Below are 19860 nucleotides of genomic sequence, written 5' to 3' on the forward strand. Positions count from 1 at the left end.
GGTGGGTTTTTCGATGGAGTCTGTGATGTGGTTAGTAGGATCTGTGTCCCTGTAATGCCCTCTAAGTCCTATCTGCTGCTCTCCCAGCCTCTTCCTGCCCCCCACTCATTCAGTTCATGACTCAGTACTCTGGATGGGACAAGAGAGAAATGGGCCTCTTTGGCAACATCTGCAATGCTGGGAAAGGCAGTACCCACTCACATGCTCTCACTTTTCCCTGCAGAAGAAATCACGGTGAGAAAGTCTCTCTTGGCACTGAGCTGTGCCACCCTGGGGAAAGGGTGACGCGAGTAAAATCAAACTGTTCTTCTTATCCTCTCCAATGCATTCAAACTTGTATAATTTTTGCTCCAACAGCATGCTGGAACTTCTCCACTGGACTTCTGGACTTCCCCCAAGGCTCTCTCGTCTGTGGGTGATTATCTAAAGACAGTGTTCTCCAGGGGATCCCAGACTGTAGCTGAGAGGGGCTGGAGCCAGCTCATAAGCCACTGCAGGGTCCACAGACAGGACACAGATCTGTCTGCCTATTGCCTGATGCATAGGTGGGTAAAATTCCTCCCAGGTCCCTTGGCATGTGGTGCTGGATCCCACAGCTCCCACAAAGGCACTTTCGTCCATGTATGGATGCCAAATTGTTGTTGAGATGGGTATACAAACGAGAGACATCTTATAGGGCCATCTTGCTGATGTGCCAACTCCCTTTCAATACCAAGATATTGTTGCACTAAAGTGGCCGTAGAGATATAATTTGTGGGCAGTTGTTGGTAAAGTTGAGGCAGATAGGAGAAAATAAGTGGTGTGTATTATCCAGGGCTTCTCATAAGCCCTGAGAAGAATTTAATTCGTGGCAGTCTTCCAGGGAGACAGTCTTGGAGAATAAACACTGGGCATCAGGCCTGGCCCTGTACTATTTAGCTTATTCTTGTACTCTTAATGAAAGCAGAAGGCAAATGAACAATCCAGTTTTCTTTTATAACAACTTCTGTTTAACAGTGAATAAGGCTAAAGGTGAACATATTTTTCAGAGCTCAATCATATCACATTCACAGTTGCAAGCTACAAAGATAAAAATTCTTGTGCTAACTGAAGTTCTCCCCATCTCTAAGAACAGAAATATCTTACTTTTTCGATGAAGAAACTCTGCAACCAAACCTGCTACATGGACATAACACATTGCTGCCTGAAAAAGGATGACAAAGAAAGAACTGTCAGATTGCGCTCTAGGGGTTTTGCAGGGTTGTGTTTAGAACAAAGCCATAAGTAGTCACCTCTGAAAAATCTCCATTTTTTATATGAATCTTCGCCATGCTATCAAGCCAGGTTTTCCTGAGCTCTGGGGTACTTGCATAGGACTTGGCTAAGCTATACTGGAGATCAATTAGCATTTCGGGGTCTTTCTCATGCTCCTTCATTTGAGCAGTGGCCATAAGAACAGTACGGATTCTCTTGGTCAAGTCTTTAACTTCTGTGGGAAAAGCAGTTGCCTAATATCAAAACAAACAAAAAAGACATGTTTATCAATATTACCAGTGTGCTCTAAGCCTAGGCATCCAATCCTGGGAATAATACACAACTTTTACTCCTTGTTAGAGATCTTGGTATTTGGTTCTTGGTTCTTGGCATGTGGCATGCCTAAACAGTTTTAAATCAATTCTTTAAAATATATCCCACTAAAAAAAAAAAAAAAATGTCATGAAGAGATTAGTGGTAGGACGAGAATAAAACACAGACCTACTAGAGCATGGACTTGAGGATATGGGGAGGGGGAAGGGTAAGCTGTGACAATGTGAGAGAGTGGCAGGGACATATACACACTACCAAATGTAAATTAGATAGCTAGTGGGAAGCTGCAGCATAGCACAGGGAGTTCACCTCTGTGCTTTGTGACCACCTAGAGGGGTGGGATAGGGAGGGTGGGAGGGAGGGTGACAAAAGAGGGAAGAGTTATGGGAACATATGTATATGTATAACTGATTCACTTTGTTGTAAAGGAGAAACTAACACACTATTGTAAAACAGTTATACTCAAATAAAGATGTTAAAAATATATATATATATCCCACTAGCTCAGGATTCAAAGGCAATGAGTTTGAGGGCAGTACATTCATAATACATAAAAGCACGGACTTCGGAGCCAGACTACCTGGCTTTGAACCCCAGCTCCTCCACCGTGAATTCTACAGCTATGAGTGTAATCTATATTCACTTTTATTGTGTAATTTTAGTTACAACAGTAACTAAAAATTGACAGCTTACTATGCACCAGGCAGTGGCCTAGGTACTTTACATGTTTTAAATTTTGTAACAACCTTATGAATTAAGTACTATTATAATTCATTTTACCAATGGAAGACCGAGGTACACAGCAGTTTAGTAGTTTGGCCAAAGTCTTGCAGTTGGTAAGTGGTAGAGACAGGATTTATACCCAGACAGTTTGGCTCCAAAGCTAGTCATCTTAGTCACTCGTCCATATTGACAAGCATACTTATCCCATCTACCAACTACCATATACACTAAGGTGAAAACCATACTGCAAAAATTTCCAATTATGCAAATAAGAGTTTATAACACTCTGAAGAGTTTAAAGAGATCATTAACTTCTCTCAAAGTGTCTGTACCCAAAAACACGAAGTTCGAGTTGCCTCTTTATCCTGGGCACTATTAAGGAAGTCCTGTCGCTTCCTATTAACCCCACTGGAGTAATCACAATTATTTGTAGGATTCAGAGAAGATGAGAGTAAGGGACAGGTACAGGGCTTTGGGAGCCTTTCAATGTGAATATAACCAAATGTGGAGAAAATGATTTTTAAAAGTGCCTTCTTTAAAGATGACTTTTAAAAATAATTATATATGTAAAGTCTCTTCTTATACCTTAACAGAGATTCCATTTACTGGGAGAAAGCTATACTTTGTTGTACTAGAGTTTATTGGTAATGACTTCCCTACCAGAATAAAACGAAGTCATTTCAGACATGAGCCAGGAAAAAGATTTCCTATCAAGGAGGGCTAAAACAGACCCCATTTACTTGGAAAAAGTTGCTAACCCAACTTTTACATAACATGGAATTAAGGATGGTAAAAAAGGGTACAAATAAACTCTTAGGGTATAAGTTTAAAAATCCTAAATGACATAAGCTTTTTCTGTGCTCATAGGAGTAGGTGAAGCATATACTGATCTCCCGAGGAACCAGAACTGGCTGAAAAGCAAACTTTCCCAGCCTGACAATGGCTGGCACTACTCAAGTGTTTTTTTCAGTTTCACCAACATTCCCATGGGAATATTTTTTTGGTACAAAGATTCGACACATCCCAAACGTTAAGTATGCTGTGACTGTGAGCTTTTTTTTTTTTTTTTTTTCTAGATTTTACATAAATTGTCAAATTATGCTGAAAGACGACTCTTCCCAAGAATGGGGATGACCCCTCGGGGAGGAAAAGTTCTCTATTTGGCAAAGGATTCTTCTTCCCTTGTACGCATGCGTCACTGAAGATCAGAACCTGCTCTCCATGCAACGAAACAAAAACTGAATTTTCACAATGTTATAGGTTTTAAGCATATAGCTTGGAAAGAGGAATGGTGGTCAGGGTCTTGGGTTTGGCCTCAGCCAACTGGTGCCGAAGAATGACAGCCTTGGATTTGGACTTGCCAATAAGTATCTCTGGTAAGCCCCAGTTAACAGATGATTCTTTAAACTCGGAAAATCATCAAATAATGAATCCCTTCTGTGACACTCCTTATCTGTTGGCAAAGGATCAGGCAGCTGTTAGCTACTCTAATAAGGGAGGTTTTGTGAAATTTCAAACTCAATGCTTAATTAACCAATCTTATAAATGGTAACAACTGTTAAGAAAGGACCCATTTCTTTTCTGAGCAAGTTTAAAAATCAAGCCCAGAAAAAAAATTGAAACCTATCATAACTATGTATACACAGTATATAGCCATTGATCCATCCATTCAAATAATGTTGAATATGCGCTGTGTACCAGGCAGTGTTCTAGGTGCTAGAGGTGCAGTGGTGTACAAGACAAAGCTCTGACTTGTGAAGCTCACATTCTATAAACTCTACACTATATAAAAATTGTGAATCCAACACACAGTTTAACTTGAGGAGTGTAAACTGCCCTGACAGTGAACGTAGTTCTAATTTTTTACTTGAAGTGAGAACATACCTTCATAGGTCTGTCACTATTTGCAAAATTACTGATAATGGATAAAGACTCCTGAAATCTCGATCCCCCGCTTAGAGCTACATCAGCTATCAGCTGGCTTACAGCAATGATAATCTGTGGGAAGAAGCAAACACCATTTTTTCAAATGTCTTTTGAACAAATGTTGCTTATTTTCATCATTGTACAAACCCATAAGCACTCATATGAAATTCTACTTTTGAAGATCCTACATAGTTCCATCAAAATCTATTTTCTTCATACATGAGGGGTTTAAACTCTTCTATTGAAATAGCAACTTCAGAGGTCCCTAATTACAAATTTTATTGGGACTTTTGTTGGTTAGATGTGAAAAACCTTCCAAACTCATGGCACAGCTAGATCTAAAACTGTTTTCATAATTAGTGAACTAATACAATGGTGGTCAGGTCTCTACTTTCAATATGCCTGCTACGTAGTAGCTATGGCAAAGTTGGGAATAAATGACCTTTTTCTTGATGGTTTCTCATTTCCACTAGTCTATTTCAGTGTGCTGGACTTCCAACTCCAGCGCCTCAGCTCCCTTCTTGGTTTCTGACTAGGGCCTATTTAGTTTAGATAGCAGTATATGTTATGGCATATACATTACATAATGATAGCAGTATAATGGAACATAATGGTGCTTTTTAATTTCTCAGGCTCCTTTGGTTGAATGCCTAAATGATTTAGGCTAAGGTGTTAGTGGCTGGAAGCTTTACCCCTGGATCCAGAGAAGCAAGATACTGTAGGAGCCGAGGGCAGGCTCTTGAGTGAAACTGCCCTAGATTCAAATCTTGACTTTATCCATTATTCACTGAGTGGGTTTGAGAAAGTGAACTACCCCTCCTGTGCCTCACTTTCCTTATTTGCAATATGGGGATGATAACAATACCTACTTTATAGAGCTGTTGTGAGGATTAAAGAGATCATAATCATACTATACTACTACTTAACCACTTTATTGACCACTTAGAACCTGGTTCTAAGTCTGCACATTTATTAATTCATTTATATTTGAATAACGGACTTGAGAAAAATTGATGTTTTAACCCAGAAGAATGGACCCTACTGGGGAATTTCAGATACACCAGAACACTAATTGCAGAAATGTTTTGGGGGAAGGTGGTACTCAAGTGACACCTCTATGAAGGCAAATATTAGACACCCTAATATATAATGCTGGCCCTAGTATCCAAAAGTAACTATATAGAAGATTTTTACAGGAAGCATATACTTCTATCAGATCTTCACATCACTGATGACGTTTCTAAAAAGCTGTTTATGGCTCTTTCCTCATTTATAACCCAGTCTCCAATAAACAACTGCAATGGGACAGAGCATGGCAGTGAAGATAGAAATATGACCAAGCATTTCCCATATTACGAAGAGGGCTACTGAGCCAAGAAGTCCCAATTGTTGTTTAATTCAGAGTTGTTTCATCAGATAAGCTAAAAAACATGGAGACGTTGAAAAACAACTGCCACGTACTCAGTGTCTATTATATGCCAGGTATTTTGTGCCTGGCACCACACACACTTTATTTTTAACCCTCGTGATAACACTGCAAGGTGAAACATACTTGGCCTCATCTTACAGATGAGGCAAATAGTTAAGACAACTTGAGTATCTTGCCTAGGGTCACATAAGTAAGTAAGTAGCTGAGCTATGATTTAAGCCCAGGTAGGTCCAATTCCAAAGTCCACGCTTTCTACTAAACCTTGAGACTTTCTCTCATTTTTTTTTTTACTAACTGGGCATGCTGGAACATGAAAAATACAAGTGCTTTGTTTGTTACTTAATCATCTCGTTTAATCCTCACCACAACTGTACGAGGTAGGTAGGGATATTTGCCACTATTTTACATATGAGGCAACTGAGGCACCGAGAGACTAAGGAAGCCCTTGCTAAGGTCACAGAGCGTGTGACGGTCCTGGAATCTGGAATCTATGCTCTTAACACCTATGCTGTAGAGCAGTGCTGTCCAACAGAAATATGATATGAGTCACATGTGTAATTTTAAATTGTCCAGTAGCCACATTAAAAAGTAAAATGACACAAGTGAATTTTAATTTATTTTACTTACCCCAATATATCCAAAATAGCATTTCAACATATGGTCAATATAAAACAATTGAGATATTTTACTTCTTTGTACTTAGTCTTCAAAAGCCAATGTGTATTCTACATGTACAGGAGATCTGAATTCAGACTAGCTACATCTCAAGTGCTAAATGGCTACCTGCAGCTAATAGCTATTGTATTGAATTGGGTTATCTCTAGATCTTGACATAGAGGCTAAAGATTGAATAGAAGAAAGAAGAGGAGCTTTGGTTTTCACTGACCTGCAGATGTGTCCTCAAAAAGGTTTTCCTTTTGGTATACTCAAAGTTGTTTCTCATCAGAAGATACAAAAGTGCAGAGGCTTCGTTCCTGGTTGAGCTAATCTTTGACGTGCAGCACTTTAAAACCTCATAGCAAAATGCAGCACACATGTTTACCCTTCCTTTGAAAAAGGCTGAGGGAAACTAAAGAACAGGAAAAACATAAACAAGTATCCGAAAACCCAATCACAGAAGTCAATCAACTGTCAAGTGCCTACTATATTCTCACCTAAAACTATGCTGGGTGCTTTGAGGATACAAAGTCAACATAAGACTAGGGCTCCGCTCTGGAGAACCCAAACTAGTTAAAAACATAAAGACCAGCATGTATTAATGACATAACAATGCAAGGCAGTATGCAAGGCAGTATACAAGTCTCTACAAAAATGTGAGGTACTGACTGTAAGCGCTACGGATCTAAGAAGGGCTCATAATGGTCTGGAAAAGAAGATAAGTAGGTTCTCAGTAATATGTATTAAATTAATGAATGACTGAAATGATGAATGATTGATGGGTCTCAATTTGGGCCTTAAAAATGGTTAGGACAATCTGCATTACTTACTCTTTTGCTTTATATTTAAACAGCTCCTTATATTATGAACTTCCAAATGCTGAGAAAATTATACCAGGAATCTATTCAGCAAATACAGTTGATCTTTTTAAACAAAATGGGGTCTAGATGAAGTGTACACACACAAACATAAACATGTGCATCCTCTATTCATAAACTGCTGATCAAAACACATGTTGGCATAGAAAAAGAGTAAAAAAAAGTGACTAATTCTCAAAACACACAAGTGGCTGCTACTTTGAGAATGTATTCACTGTTTTGTGGAAAATAAACTATATGTATAACATAGGCTTATTACAATCTTCCATGCTTACATGTCTAGGCAAGCAAGTAGTAAGCTGCTCCAGGGTACACAATGGATGTTTTTCAGGGAGTGTGAAGCTAGAGGGCCACCCTTTCAAAATTATTTCTTGGGAATATTGAATTTAAACCCATATTATAGGAACCTATCTTCTTTTTATCACCTTAACACCAAGTGCAATGCTATGCAGATAATGAATGTTTAATAAATGTTTTCTAGTTGGCAACTGAAAGATCTCATCAATAGTCTCACCGGATTAAACCAAATCTTGTTGGGCAAGATACTCCGGTACAAAAATAAAGGAAGGGAAAGCATAGCTGTAGTGTAGTTAATCCACTATAAGAAGTCTTCTCCAGGAACTTCCCTGGTGGTCCAGTGGTAAAGAACCCGCCTTCCAATGCAGGGGACGTGGGTTCGATCCCTGGTCAGGGAACTAGGATTCCACATGCTACAGGGCAACTGAGCCCATGCACCACAACTACTGAGCTCGCGCGCCTCAACTAGAGAGTCTGCATGTTGCAACTAAGACCTGACGCAGCCAGAAATAAATGAATAAATAATAAATTTTTTATAAAGGAGACTTTAATGTGACATCTCCTGACTTAAAAAAAAAGAAGTCTTCTACCTACATCACTTCTCTGAGTGGGCAATGACCAAAATCATCAGTGACCTTGTAATTGCCAATTCCAGTGGACTCCCTTTTCACCTTACCTTATTAGAGCACTCTGCACTGCATAATAATGCTGAAACTCTTGTCTCCTTTGGCTTCCATGGTATCCTTCTCTCCTGCCTTTCTTCCTACTTCTGTGACTGCTTCCTCTCATCTCCTCTATAGATTCCTCTTCCATCCCCTTCTATGTTGTTTTTCTCCCTATATTCCAGCTAAACTGGGCCTTGCAGTTCCCAGGATTTCAAGCTCTGTCCTAACTCCAGGCCTTTGCATATGCTTGTCCTTCTCCGTAGAATGTTCTTCCTTACGCTTTTCAAACAGCTGGCGCCTTTTCATATATCAGGTCTCATTTTAAAAGTGACAAACCTATCTAAAGTAAGGTAACTCCCACAAATCATTATTCTCTTATTCTCTATCTCAACACCTTGGTTCCTTCCTAGAACTTGTGACAATTACTGTTTTATGTAGTTGTTTATTTTCTGCCCCACCCTCCTTGCCCACTGAAAGCTTCATGAGGGCAGAGACTAGGCTTCCAGGCTACTTTTTAAAGACACTTTCCCCCACCCGCAATAGTTTTCTTAATAAAAATCTAATTACGGTGCTTGCATGCTCCCTGATACCTAAAAGATGAAGTCTAACTCCTAAGATGAGGACATAATCATCTGGTCCCCATCGACCTCTTCAGTCTCATCGCTTGCTGATACTAAATCCTAACTCCAGTGCTGCAGAGAAACTTTTGCTAAATTAGTGTTTCCAGTCCTTCTCCTGTTCACCCTCAGTTCTCTGCATAGACTTCTTTTAGCCTATTGGTATTTGTAGATGTGCATCAATGTGTGTGTGTTTCCCTCTACTGAACAGTAAGTCCTTGGACTGTATCCCTGACACAATATCTGACACCAGTAAGTACCTACCCAGTAACTGTTAAATTAATTTGTTAAATTAATTATTCCTCAATCTCTTTGCCTTAGTTTCTCGTAACGTGCTTGCACTGAACTCGGTTTTCCATTTATTTCTTTATTCAAAAAATTGTATTAAAGAATGGCAATTTACGGCTTCCCTGGTGGCGTAGCAGTTAAGAATCCGCCTGCCAATGCAGGGGACACAGGTTCAAGCCCTGGTCCGCGAAGATCCCACACGCCGCGGGGCAACTAAGCCCCTGCGCCACAACTACTGAGCCTGCACTCTGGAGCTTGTGAGCCACAACTACTGAGCCCACCTGCCACAACTACTGAAGCCCACATGCATGGAGCCCATGTTCCACAACAAGAGAAGCCACCACAATGAGAAGCCCGCGCACCACAACGAAGAGTAGCCCCCGCTTGCCGCAACTAGAGAAAGCCCGCGTGCAGCAACAAAGACCCAACACAGCCAAAGATAAAAAAAATTTTTTAAAAAGAGCGGCAATTTAAAAATAAACCTTCAAGATCACCTAATTTCTATATCAATTAAACCCTGTAAGTTGCCATACAAAAAACAGTTTTCCATACTCAGCTATCCTATTACACAGATCGGTTAACTGAATTTGTCTTGTTGGAGTTACACATACCAGAGTGGAGGCCTAGACTGTGTCTTTCCATAATTTTAACTCCATCTTGGTTCCTGATGCTTTTAATTATGTTCAAAAGGTATCAAAACCAGACCAGAAATAAATCTTTGCTATCTGTTTCAGTCATATTTATTCCTAAAATCCTAGTCTGAAGTTTTAGTTTAGATGAGGTACACGGCCTGAAAATTTAGAGCCCACAGATACAATTCGCACTGAAAGGAACGATTCATTCATCTGAACATGTATTGAGTGCCTACGATTTGCAAGATATCATACAAGGCCCTGGGGTTATAAGACTTGGTCTCTGCTTTCAAAGTGCTTATACATGAGTACCCTCACAGCTTATATATCTTCAGCATGACAATACTTTACAAAGAAGCAAAAGAGAAGAAAAACTGGCAGTTGGTAATTTTAAAATGATACTCTTCAGAAAGGAATGACAGGACAAAATAAAAAGCACATGCTGATTTTACGGACTGCCTGGCCGGGCTCTCTTTAGGTATTTTTCTGTTCTAATATTTACAAAGGCAGGATTTAATGGTTCCTTATCTGAGGTTTGGAGAGGTCTTCGCAATGACCCCTGTTCCCCTTTACTTCTTGCTGTGAAGCAAGGCCACTCGCAGCCACAAAGCTCTGCTCTTACCTTACTAATGAAAGCTCGCAGTGAGGCAAAGACATGTTTCAGCGACACTTCAGATTGCCCATTTTTAAGAAACGCGAGATGAATATCAAATACTTTTTTCATTAACGGGTTGTGGCCATCATTATTTAAAAGTTGGCTCTACAAAACATGAAAAAAACATTTGCAGAAATAGTTTATGCTGCTCCCCCTAGAATGAGAGAACAGGCTTTACCAACAACCTGTTTATCAAACCACTGCTTGAAAAGTAACAATAAAAAGTTTAACATAATCTAAAATCATCTGTGCCATCTTTCAACTTGGAAATCTCAAAATACTATGTAAACTACATCTATACTTAATTCCATAATTTTAAATAGATGAACAAAGTCTTTTTCCAGTATAACACAGCAAATACAGGACTAGTATGGGAAGAGTATTTTCTATTAACCTAACCTTATTGCTCCTCAATTCAGAAATCAGTAAATTAAAAATGGATACAAGGTAACCAGGCTTTGTATTTCTCTGACAAAGTAATGTAAGAATTAAGGGAAACATCAATTCCATTTTTAAAGTCTATTATCTAATTTGCTTTTAAATGTATGTTTAGTATAAGATATCTTTAGCCACTGGTAACAAATTAAACCCTCTATGAGTAGAGATAATAACAGGGATCACAATTGAACAGACTACGTAAACTGTTTAAATGTTCCTTGCAAATAGATATATAAGAGAAACAACAAATTGTAGAGAACTATCTATTGGTTTGTGAACCTTTAAAAAAAAAATGCATTGGTTAACACCTCCAGTCCTGCTCTCCTATCCCTCAAGAAACTAATTACCAGGTTACAACTTGGCCAAAAACAACAACAACAAACCAAAACAATATGCAAACCTGTAACAGATTTAATAGTAACCTTGATAGCCAGAATCCCTGAATGGTGTTTGATCTTTCTGTTAGTCTGCTTCTAATAAGCATGGGGTAGTGGTTAGAAGCATGGACTCTTGTGATAACTGGCCTAGATCAGAATCCTGATTCTGCTAACTAACCACCCACGTGACGTTAACTTCCCTGTGAGCCTCAGTTTCCTCATTTTAAAATGGGAAAAATAACAGTATCTATATCACGAAGCTAGTGTGAGGATTAAAGGTGAGTTCACATTTGTAACTTTTAAGTTTATTAAGGTATAATTTACATACCACAAAATTTACCTCTTTTAAGTACATGATTCAATTATTTTTGGTAAATTTCCAGAGCTCTGCAACCATTACAACCCAATCATTCCCATCATCTCAAAAAGATCTTTGGTGCCCATTTGCAGTCCTCTTTTCCACCTCCAGACCCACAACAAAAAAGTGAGTTAATATTTCTAAAGCACTTAGGATAGTGCCTGACATCTACCAAGAGATGTATGTTAAACAAATAAGAGGTATTTGAATAGGACGAAGGAATACAATGCAAACCTTGAGACCAAATGTCTTACTTACTGGCACAATAAAAAATGAATTTGGGTTGCATTTTAATCAGAACTTAATACTGGGCTTCCCTGGTGGCGCAGTGGTTGGGAGTCCGCCTGCCGATGCAGGGGACGCGGGTTCGTGCCCCGGTCTGGGAGGATCCCACGTGCCGCGGAGCGGCTGGGCCCGTGAGCCGTGGCCGCTGCGCCTGCGCGTCCAGAGCCTGTGCTCCGCAATGGGAGAGGCCACAGCAGTGAGGCCCGTGTACCACAAAAAAAAAAAAGAACTTAATACTTCATAAAGGGATTTTGCAGCCTATTTCTTATTAGTATCTAAATTCAGTCTTCCCTGATAAGCCTCTTTGAAAAGCACAGGCCAGGTTTCCATAGTAAATCTGGAGGGCTGAAGCCATTAACGGAATTACTTAGAGAAGGGGGGAAGAAAAGAAAACAAATCTGTATAACTCAGATGAAAAGCCAGCAAGAGTTTTCACTTTTGAGTTCTCCTACTACCGTTACCCTTCATTATAGTTACACAGTCTTTACTTTGCAAAGCACTCTCATGTCCATTATCTCATTTTACACCTCCAAAAACCCTGCAAGATAATTGCTTCTTCTTAGTTTATTTTTAATCCTAGCAATGATGATTTGTATCGAGAGGCAAGCATCTGAGAAAAACCGCTAGGCACCTGACGAGGGAAGCCAGCCAGCCAGCCTGCCTGGACATCATCTGGCTTGACAAGACAACGGGTGTTTGGATAAACTGACTCAATCATAATTTGGGCTAAAAAATCACTGGATATTTTCATAAAAGTATGAAAGAAAACTGTTTTTAAACAGGAAAATAAGAGAGAAGGGAAATTCGGGGCAAATTAGTCCAATCCTCTCTTTTTATGGATGTGGCACACGAGTCTCAGTGATTTCCCAAGGTCACACAGGAGCCACACTAGGTCTGCCATCCAAGTTTCCTGACTGCTCCCTGGGGGCTTTTATACTATACTAAGCTTCGTCTAATTAGTTTTTGCATAATATTTTCTTTGCAATGATACCGACTGAGTTCTAACTCTTCATGTTTACCTTGAAGCACTGGGTGAAAAATGATATGGTATCTAGTACTGTTAGGGAAACTTCAGTAGCAGTATTGCCTTCAAGAAGTGCCTGATGGAAAATGTCCGCTTCAGTTGTTGCAGAACCTGGGATGTGAAAACAAAGAAAATTAAAACTGCCCAACACAGAGATTCACATAACAGTTTTCAATGATTTTCTCCCCCAAATACTCAGAGAGAGAGAGAAACACAAAGAAAGCAGGCTTTCAATACCTGCAGACTTAATGAGTTTCACTGTTACTTACTCCTTAATCAAATATGGTCTGGATTCATCAATTCCACTAATTTTTACTTCAGCTCTGTATCAACAGCTCTGCAACAAACAATTAGGTGCCCACTTCTTTGGAGACAAGATTTCAGTGATGAACTATGGTGATGTAACCAGGAAATAACGCAGGAGGCATTTTAGGCTGTGCTGTTAATTATGTGTGCAAAAATGAGAAACTCATAGAAACGCAGCTACATTACATACAGTGGCACCCTATGGCCAGATGTTTTCAATGATGCCAATGGTATGAGACGTTTCTAAATCAGAAGGAAAACAAAGCTTCTGGGCCAACTGAAATACATAGGTTCATTATATTGATATTTTTACAAGTGACAAAGAGCAAAGCTGAAGGCTGTAAGACTTGCATTTTTTTAAAGGTCTTGATTCTATTAGCTCAGGTGCATCTGCTCAAGACATTTGTTTTTATTATTAGCCCTTATCGCAAAGCCAGTTCTGCTGGCTTCCTTTTATGCAACCTCCAAAGGACTGCGTGGAAATGAACATTTATCTCACTCTTTGACTTTTTTATTAATATTTGTTTTTCAGAGGATAGCTTCCATTTATATAACCCTGTAGCTCCCTCCTTGTCCTATTCGACTTGTCAGTACTTCAAACTGTGTGAAATACATCTTTGTCAAAATACTATTTACAGTTCTTTGATTTCTGCGGTCAGCTCAGCATGGATAATCCCTTAAGATCACTGAATGAACAATAGTAACTAAAAACAAATATTATACGTACTATTATATTTAATGCCGTTATTTGCATTAAAGTAGGAATAAAGGATATCAAATGTAAAATAATATAAGAACAATAATTCAAAGGGAAAATTAACTTCCTTGATATTGAACTAAGAAAAAAACCCATCATTACCTAAAATTGCTGAAAACTCCATGCATATTTTATCATATATTCACATATGATGAAATGACTATTCATAAACAGACAGGCAATTGTATGTATGTATGGGAAATGATTATCAATTGTACTGGAGATTTAAGCCAGTACTTCTTTAAGATTAAATAGTATTAATATCTGTTTCAAATGGGTACCCTACACACATTTTTCACTTACTGTGATTAAGTGTAAATGAACTTTCCAGGCTACTGAGATGCTGAAGCCGGGCCTGCATTATTCCTGATCTATTTCGAAGAGCTGGCATGGTTTGCGATTTTCGATCTATTCCAAAGTGTTTTGACATCCAGGCATCATGCACCCTAAAATAAATGTTAAAGTTAGGAAATGGAGCACTCTGAGAATACATCTCAACATTAGATTTTTTAAACTAATAAATGACTAGGTTTCCACATAAATACTGTGTTATGCTCAGTATTTACTTGGCTTAAATGAGGCATCACTGGAAATTGTATGAAGCTTAATGTATATTTAAAATAGCTTATACTATACGAATACAAGTAAGGAATTTATAGTTTCTTACTTCCCTTCTTCTCCTCAAAAATATCAGAGTAAAGTGGACAACACTCCAATAAGATCCAGTCTTTTCTCAGGAGGTAAGGAAAGACAAGAGTCAGAGAAAACAGGGAGAGGATACTCAGAGTTGACGTAAGGTGGAAGAATTCCTGGAGTTAGATGTTTTAAGAATGAGTGCCTATCTAATCTGTTTCTGGACCCGAGTTAAACTTGGAGCAGAAATTTTTACTCTATAAACATGTCTGTTTGCACATTTTTCTTTGTTTTCCTTTAATTTTAAGGTTCCATTTAAAAAAAATTACAACCGGGTAATACAGGAACTAAGGAAGAAAAAGAGTTTGTCTATCCTCTAATAAACATAGAGGGCAGGTCAGCAGAATCTTAGAGGTTAAGGTTCATGGTGGTAGTTACCATACCAGTTCTAAACCAGTTCCCAGTGCTGGGAAGACAGTGGAAATCATCCCCTGAATTATTAGGATGTTCCAGAGACTCAGCAATAAACCCCATCCAAACAGCCTCTTTAGTTTTTGGAAGTGCCATGGAATTTACTTAGAAAAAGAATTCTATTTGAGTTCCTTTAATGACTAACTCTACCCCTGAAATATATCTTATTGAAATAAGCAAATAATCTTTTCCTTCCAGTTCCTCAAACGTTTTCTTAAGTATTTATTTCACTAGGACTTACACAGCAAAATGAAGAAATAAATAATATATAGGGCATGTCCCAATTGCTGTTGGGAATTTCTATTCACGGTAGTAACTGAGGTAAGTATTGACAGGTTGTAGATAAAAGTACAGATCTTACAGTTGTCCTCACTTTACGATTTCCTGCCTTCCCCTTGATCTAGCCCTTTCTCACTTCCTTCAGAAGAGACAAGCATCTGTTCTAGGATTAGAACAGAAACTCTGCGTATCAGTCTAACTATTACTCTCTGGAAAACTTAAAATATGTTCACATCAGATTAATTTCAACTTTGAGTTGAGACGCATTAAATAAATCATGGATCTTAATGTCAACTCAAAATGAATCATCTAGGTTATACATGGCATAATTAAGACTGCCCTCTGTTGGAAGAGAAGAAAAAAAGTGGAAATTGCAGTGCTATGGGAATTACCTTGCTATATTTCTTCTCCCCATATATCTAAAGTGAAACAAACATACTCTAGAAAGAAAAACAATAGCATGTTAATAAGATATTTACCATATTTTGCATTTTAACAAGTAGTATTTGAAAATTCATGTGTCACAAAGAACGACCCATTTAAAATCATATTACAATAATATGTTTTGGTATACAAAAATAAATATACAAATAACTACTTGCCATATTATCTCTTTCTACATTTATTTGCTACAATTACATCAGCACCAAAAAGCTCCATGTCTTCATAGACAATTCTAATGACATATTTTTTAAAAAACCGTCAATGCAAATCATCCCTTGTGCTTTATAGTGTGTATCACAGCAAAGGTCTCTAGCACAGTCAGTAACACCTAAAAAGGTTCTTAAGCCCTAAAAATTGGGGCAATTGCTATATTTTTTATAATGGCATTAAAATACTTTCTAGTATGGAAAATCTCAAACACATACAAAAGTAGAGAGGACAGCAAACTAAATCCCACATACCCAGCACCCACCAGCTTCAACAATGATCAACTCATGGCCATTCTTAACTTCTACCCCAAACAGGTCCCATGCTCTCCCTCCACACTCCCTACCGCCTTTATTTTTTTAAAGTAAATCCCCAACATCATATATTTTCATTAGTAAACATTTCAATATAATTAGAGTAGTTTTGTTTAATTGTAACTTTTATTTGCTGACATTTTCTGCAAAATTTTGAAAGACTTTACTAAGTTTTTATGCATAGATTACCCTCTTTGTGTTTTGGTAGACACACACACACGGTATCATATATGTGTACTATATATTTAGAAATTTCTTACATTTCATTATAATTTTTCTTTTAGCTTTCAATAATGATGTAAAAATAGCTCAGCATACAATATAGGACGATTTCCAACCCCCACCTAGGAAATAGGCTAGATTTTTTTCCCTAAGGACCTTGCAATGGAGATATAAATATATAAATATATATATATTTATATATATTATATATTATATATATGAAGAAATGCATATATATATCTCCATATATATGTATATATGGAGATATATATATATATATGCATTTCTGAAGTGGGTACAATTACTCAGCTCTACATAAGAGTACAAATTCTAAATTCCAACATTTAAGCTGCTCCATTAAGCCAGCATCTGCTCTAAATGAATGATTTAGGACAGCTGATGCCACTTCCAGTTTTCCAGATCACAAAAAGACTCCTGATGGTCTGCAAGGATGCACTATTATTGGCTAGAGTTTTCTATATCACAAGTATTTCATCTCCATGTTTTCCTTCTATCTATGTGTGAAGAACCTGAACGTCAGCCTCTAAACTATCAAAATAGTTTAACATTTCCTACATTATTAACAAATAAGCTGTTGAAAACAGAAAAGGGGTAATATTTTATTATGTATAAAAATTAAGCTCCCCAAAATAAGAGGAAATTTTATGAAAATAAGTTAATATAACTTACTCTAGAAGTATAAGAATGTTTATGAGCTCCTGGGGAGATACTTTATTCCAGTAAGTTAAGAGTGTATCTGAAAATGGAATGAATAAAGTGTTACATCTTGAGATAGCATAGATCTTACAGCAAATAGCACAGTGAACTCCAAAGTACCAATAACTTAGTTTCAGCAACCATTAACTCACAGCCAATTCTGTCTCATCTATATCCTCCCCTCCTATCTCATCTCACTGCCCAATACCCACACTGTATTCTTTTGAATTAATTCCAAATATACTTTTTAATCTGTAATTATTTCAACTTCAATTATTTTTATGTATTTTATAAATGTTCTTTTGGATGGCTTATCATCCTTGAAGACAGAGGAAGGGAAGTAGACCTGGGGTTTTTAATAAGCTTCCTAAAATTTTATGCAAGATGGTGCGTTTAAGTACATTTTTCCGAAGGTAGGCTCAAGCACCTTCGCCTGCTACTCAAAGGGCTCTGCGAACCAAACAGTCTGAGAACTTTAAACTTTAGAGGAAGAGACTGATAACTTTCTTTTTCCTCTTTGCCTTTGGATTATCAACCTTGAAGTCCTGGCAATATACAAACATGCACACACATTAATGGAACAACTATTTTAGATATAAAAGTCCCTTAAACCTATCACATACACTTCTCTTTTGAGCTGTTCCCCGCCCCCCCACCTTTTTCTTACTTCCAACACACTCATGGAGACTTTTTTAAAAAGAAAAACATTGCCCTCACTTAACCTTCCATTCCTTTTTTATCCTGTTCAGATATAGCTAATGGTGTCAGCAGGTCCACTTCTAAATTTAAAAACCTGGTAGGGATCGCAAAAGTAGGCAATGATGTAATGGCCTGCCCCGAGAGAGCCTCTGAAGATAGGGACGGACAACTAGGTAATGTTGGCTAAACGGAGGGGTGCCAGGGAGGGAAGAGTGTGTGGGTTTTGACTTTATTTCCTCAATTTACTCAAGACCATGAGTACTGATAGTTTTCAATGTTTATAAAATACTGATCATCAGGAATAAAGATGCTAACATAAGGTCAAATTAGATTTGTTTCAAAAAAGTGAGCGCTGACTTCCGGTCCACCCCCCCCTCCGCCTTCGGGCGCCCTTCCGGCTCAGCGCTGCGTGACTCTCCCAGAAGTCACTGCGTTTCCGGTCTCTCCAGCCTCTCGTCACAGGCTGGCTTGAAGGCGCCATCTTCCTTCTGTACAGTGGCTCTTCCCGCCTAAAGGAGGCTCGGGTCTCCGGTCTCCTTTCCGCCGCCAAACGGGACCCTTCTGTCTACCCCCGAGGCATCCTCGCACCCGCCTTGTGCTCTGAAGCCTCTTCGCAGGTCTGTAGAAGGGGTGAAATTCTCGTCCCATTCGCAGCCCAGCTCTAGTCGGCAGCTCTTCCGCCATTTTGCCGGCAGCGGTTTGTCTCCACTGTTTCCCAGTCCCAGTCAGGGAGACGAGATGCAGGCGGGAAACGTGGGTAGAGGAGACACGGGAAGTGGCCGGAGATCTCCCGCAAGAGATCAAATGCAGGTTAGCGTCTGTGATTTGTCTTCTGACGCTTTTAAAAAAACCTGGCTAAAGCTAAAAGAGCTCCACGACAAGGAGGTACGCCATCTCCAGGGGAAACTAACCAGTCTGAGGAAAGGGCAATTGGCAGGCAGAAGGCAGATGGGCTCCACAACCAAAATTAACGAGTTGACGGAGCAACAGAAAATCCTGAATGTCACCATCCAGGCCCTGCGAGATAAGTTAAGCTCCAAAATGTGTGACCACTGTTCACTGAACGAAACGGACAAGAAGACGCTACAGAAAGAATTTTACTATATCCAACAACAAAATAAGAAGTTAATTGCTGAGCTCACGGCAGAAAGGAATAAATTAAGTGAAGAAAATAAACAGCTTTCTGCAAGACTAAAACTGCAGGAGCAACAGCTTCATCCTTCTAGTTCTGATAGTGATGACGACTTCATTCCTTTTGCTCAAAAGAGAAAGCTAGTTTTTACAGTCAGGGACCCTGCACCCAGATCTCAGATGCATCCTTCTAGTTCTGATAGTGATGACGATTTCATTCCTTTTGCTCAAAAGAAAAAGCTAGTTTTTACAGTCAGGGACCCTCCACCCGGATCTAAGATGCACCTGCCCCTCAGACCGGTAAAGCGATCAAATACTGAACAGATGAAATCTGGAGGCAAAAAGGAACAGAAACAGAGTTCCAAGTTTCCAATTCCGTTTTATGGTGAGGGCCTCTATGAGGTGCCAGAGACCCCTCTGGAGAGTTCCTCTAACATCAGCAATTCTGCCACAGAAAGGAGTGCCAACCGGAAGTCACCAAGTTTTCCTTCAATATCTGCACCTGGCGCTCAAAGGAAGTATAGATTTCAAGGTGACTTCAGCCTTCCTGAAGACAGGCTTGGCAGTACACAAAAGAAACCTATCTTCACAAAGAAGACCTGTACACTAAAGCATGGAGTTCAGATTTACTCCTCTTGGAGCCCTTCCAGTATTTCTGTGGGAGAAAACCCACCTACTCCATTAGTAAATGAAACTTCAGAGGAAGATATGCCTAAAAATACTAGCTCATTTTCTCCTTTTTCCCAGAGAAAGAAAAAGCCCTGTTTAAATGTATTTCCTTTTGACTATACATCTAGTGGGAAAAGAAGATCAGTGACTGGTGTTGGTCGTTACAAAACTGGTTTTTCGGTGAGAGAAAGCTGTA

The 19860-nt window shown here is 38.9% G+C and overlaps 1 protein-coding gene across 5 annotated transcripts in view; it reads right to left on the reverse strand.

Annotated features, from left to right (window-relative positions):
* DOCK11 (dedicator of cytokinesis 11) overlaps nucleotides 1-19860 on the reverse strand; it is a 184316-nt gene that overhangs the window by 33696 nt on the left and 130760 nt on the right. For all 5 annotated transcript variants that reach the window (XM_059049650.2, XM_067023760.1, XM_067023762.1 and 2 more), the window contains 9 exons: nucleotides 17139-17205; nucleotides 15654-15701; nucleotides 14182-14324; nucleotides 12811-12926; nucleotides 10301-10438; nucleotides 6531-6713; nucleotides 4174-4287; nucleotides 1272-1487; nucleotides 1126-1183 (listed from right to left, as the gene is read on the reverse strand). In XM_059049650.2, coding sequence (XP_058905633.1) covers nucleotides 1126-1183; nucleotides 1272-1487; nucleotides 4174-4287; nucleotides 6531-6713; nucleotides 10301-10438; nucleotides 12811-12926; nucleotides 14182-14324; nucleotides 15654-15701; nucleotides 17139-17205 — 1083 coding nt within the window. The remainder of the gene's footprint in view (nucleotides 1-1125; nucleotides 1184-1271; nucleotides 1488-4173; nucleotides 4288-6530; nucleotides 6714-10300; nucleotides 10439-12810; nucleotides 12927-14181; nucleotides 14325-15653; nucleotides 15702-17138; nucleotides 17206-19860) is intronic.

This window comes from Kogia breviceps, chromosome X (assembly GCF_026419965.1).
Source record: "Kogia breviceps isolate mKogBre1 chromosome X, mKogBre1 haplotype 1, whole genome shotgun sequence".
NCBI classification, from domain to species: Eukaryota; Metazoa; Chordata; class Mammalia; order Artiodactyla; family Physeteridae; genus Kogia; species Kogia breviceps.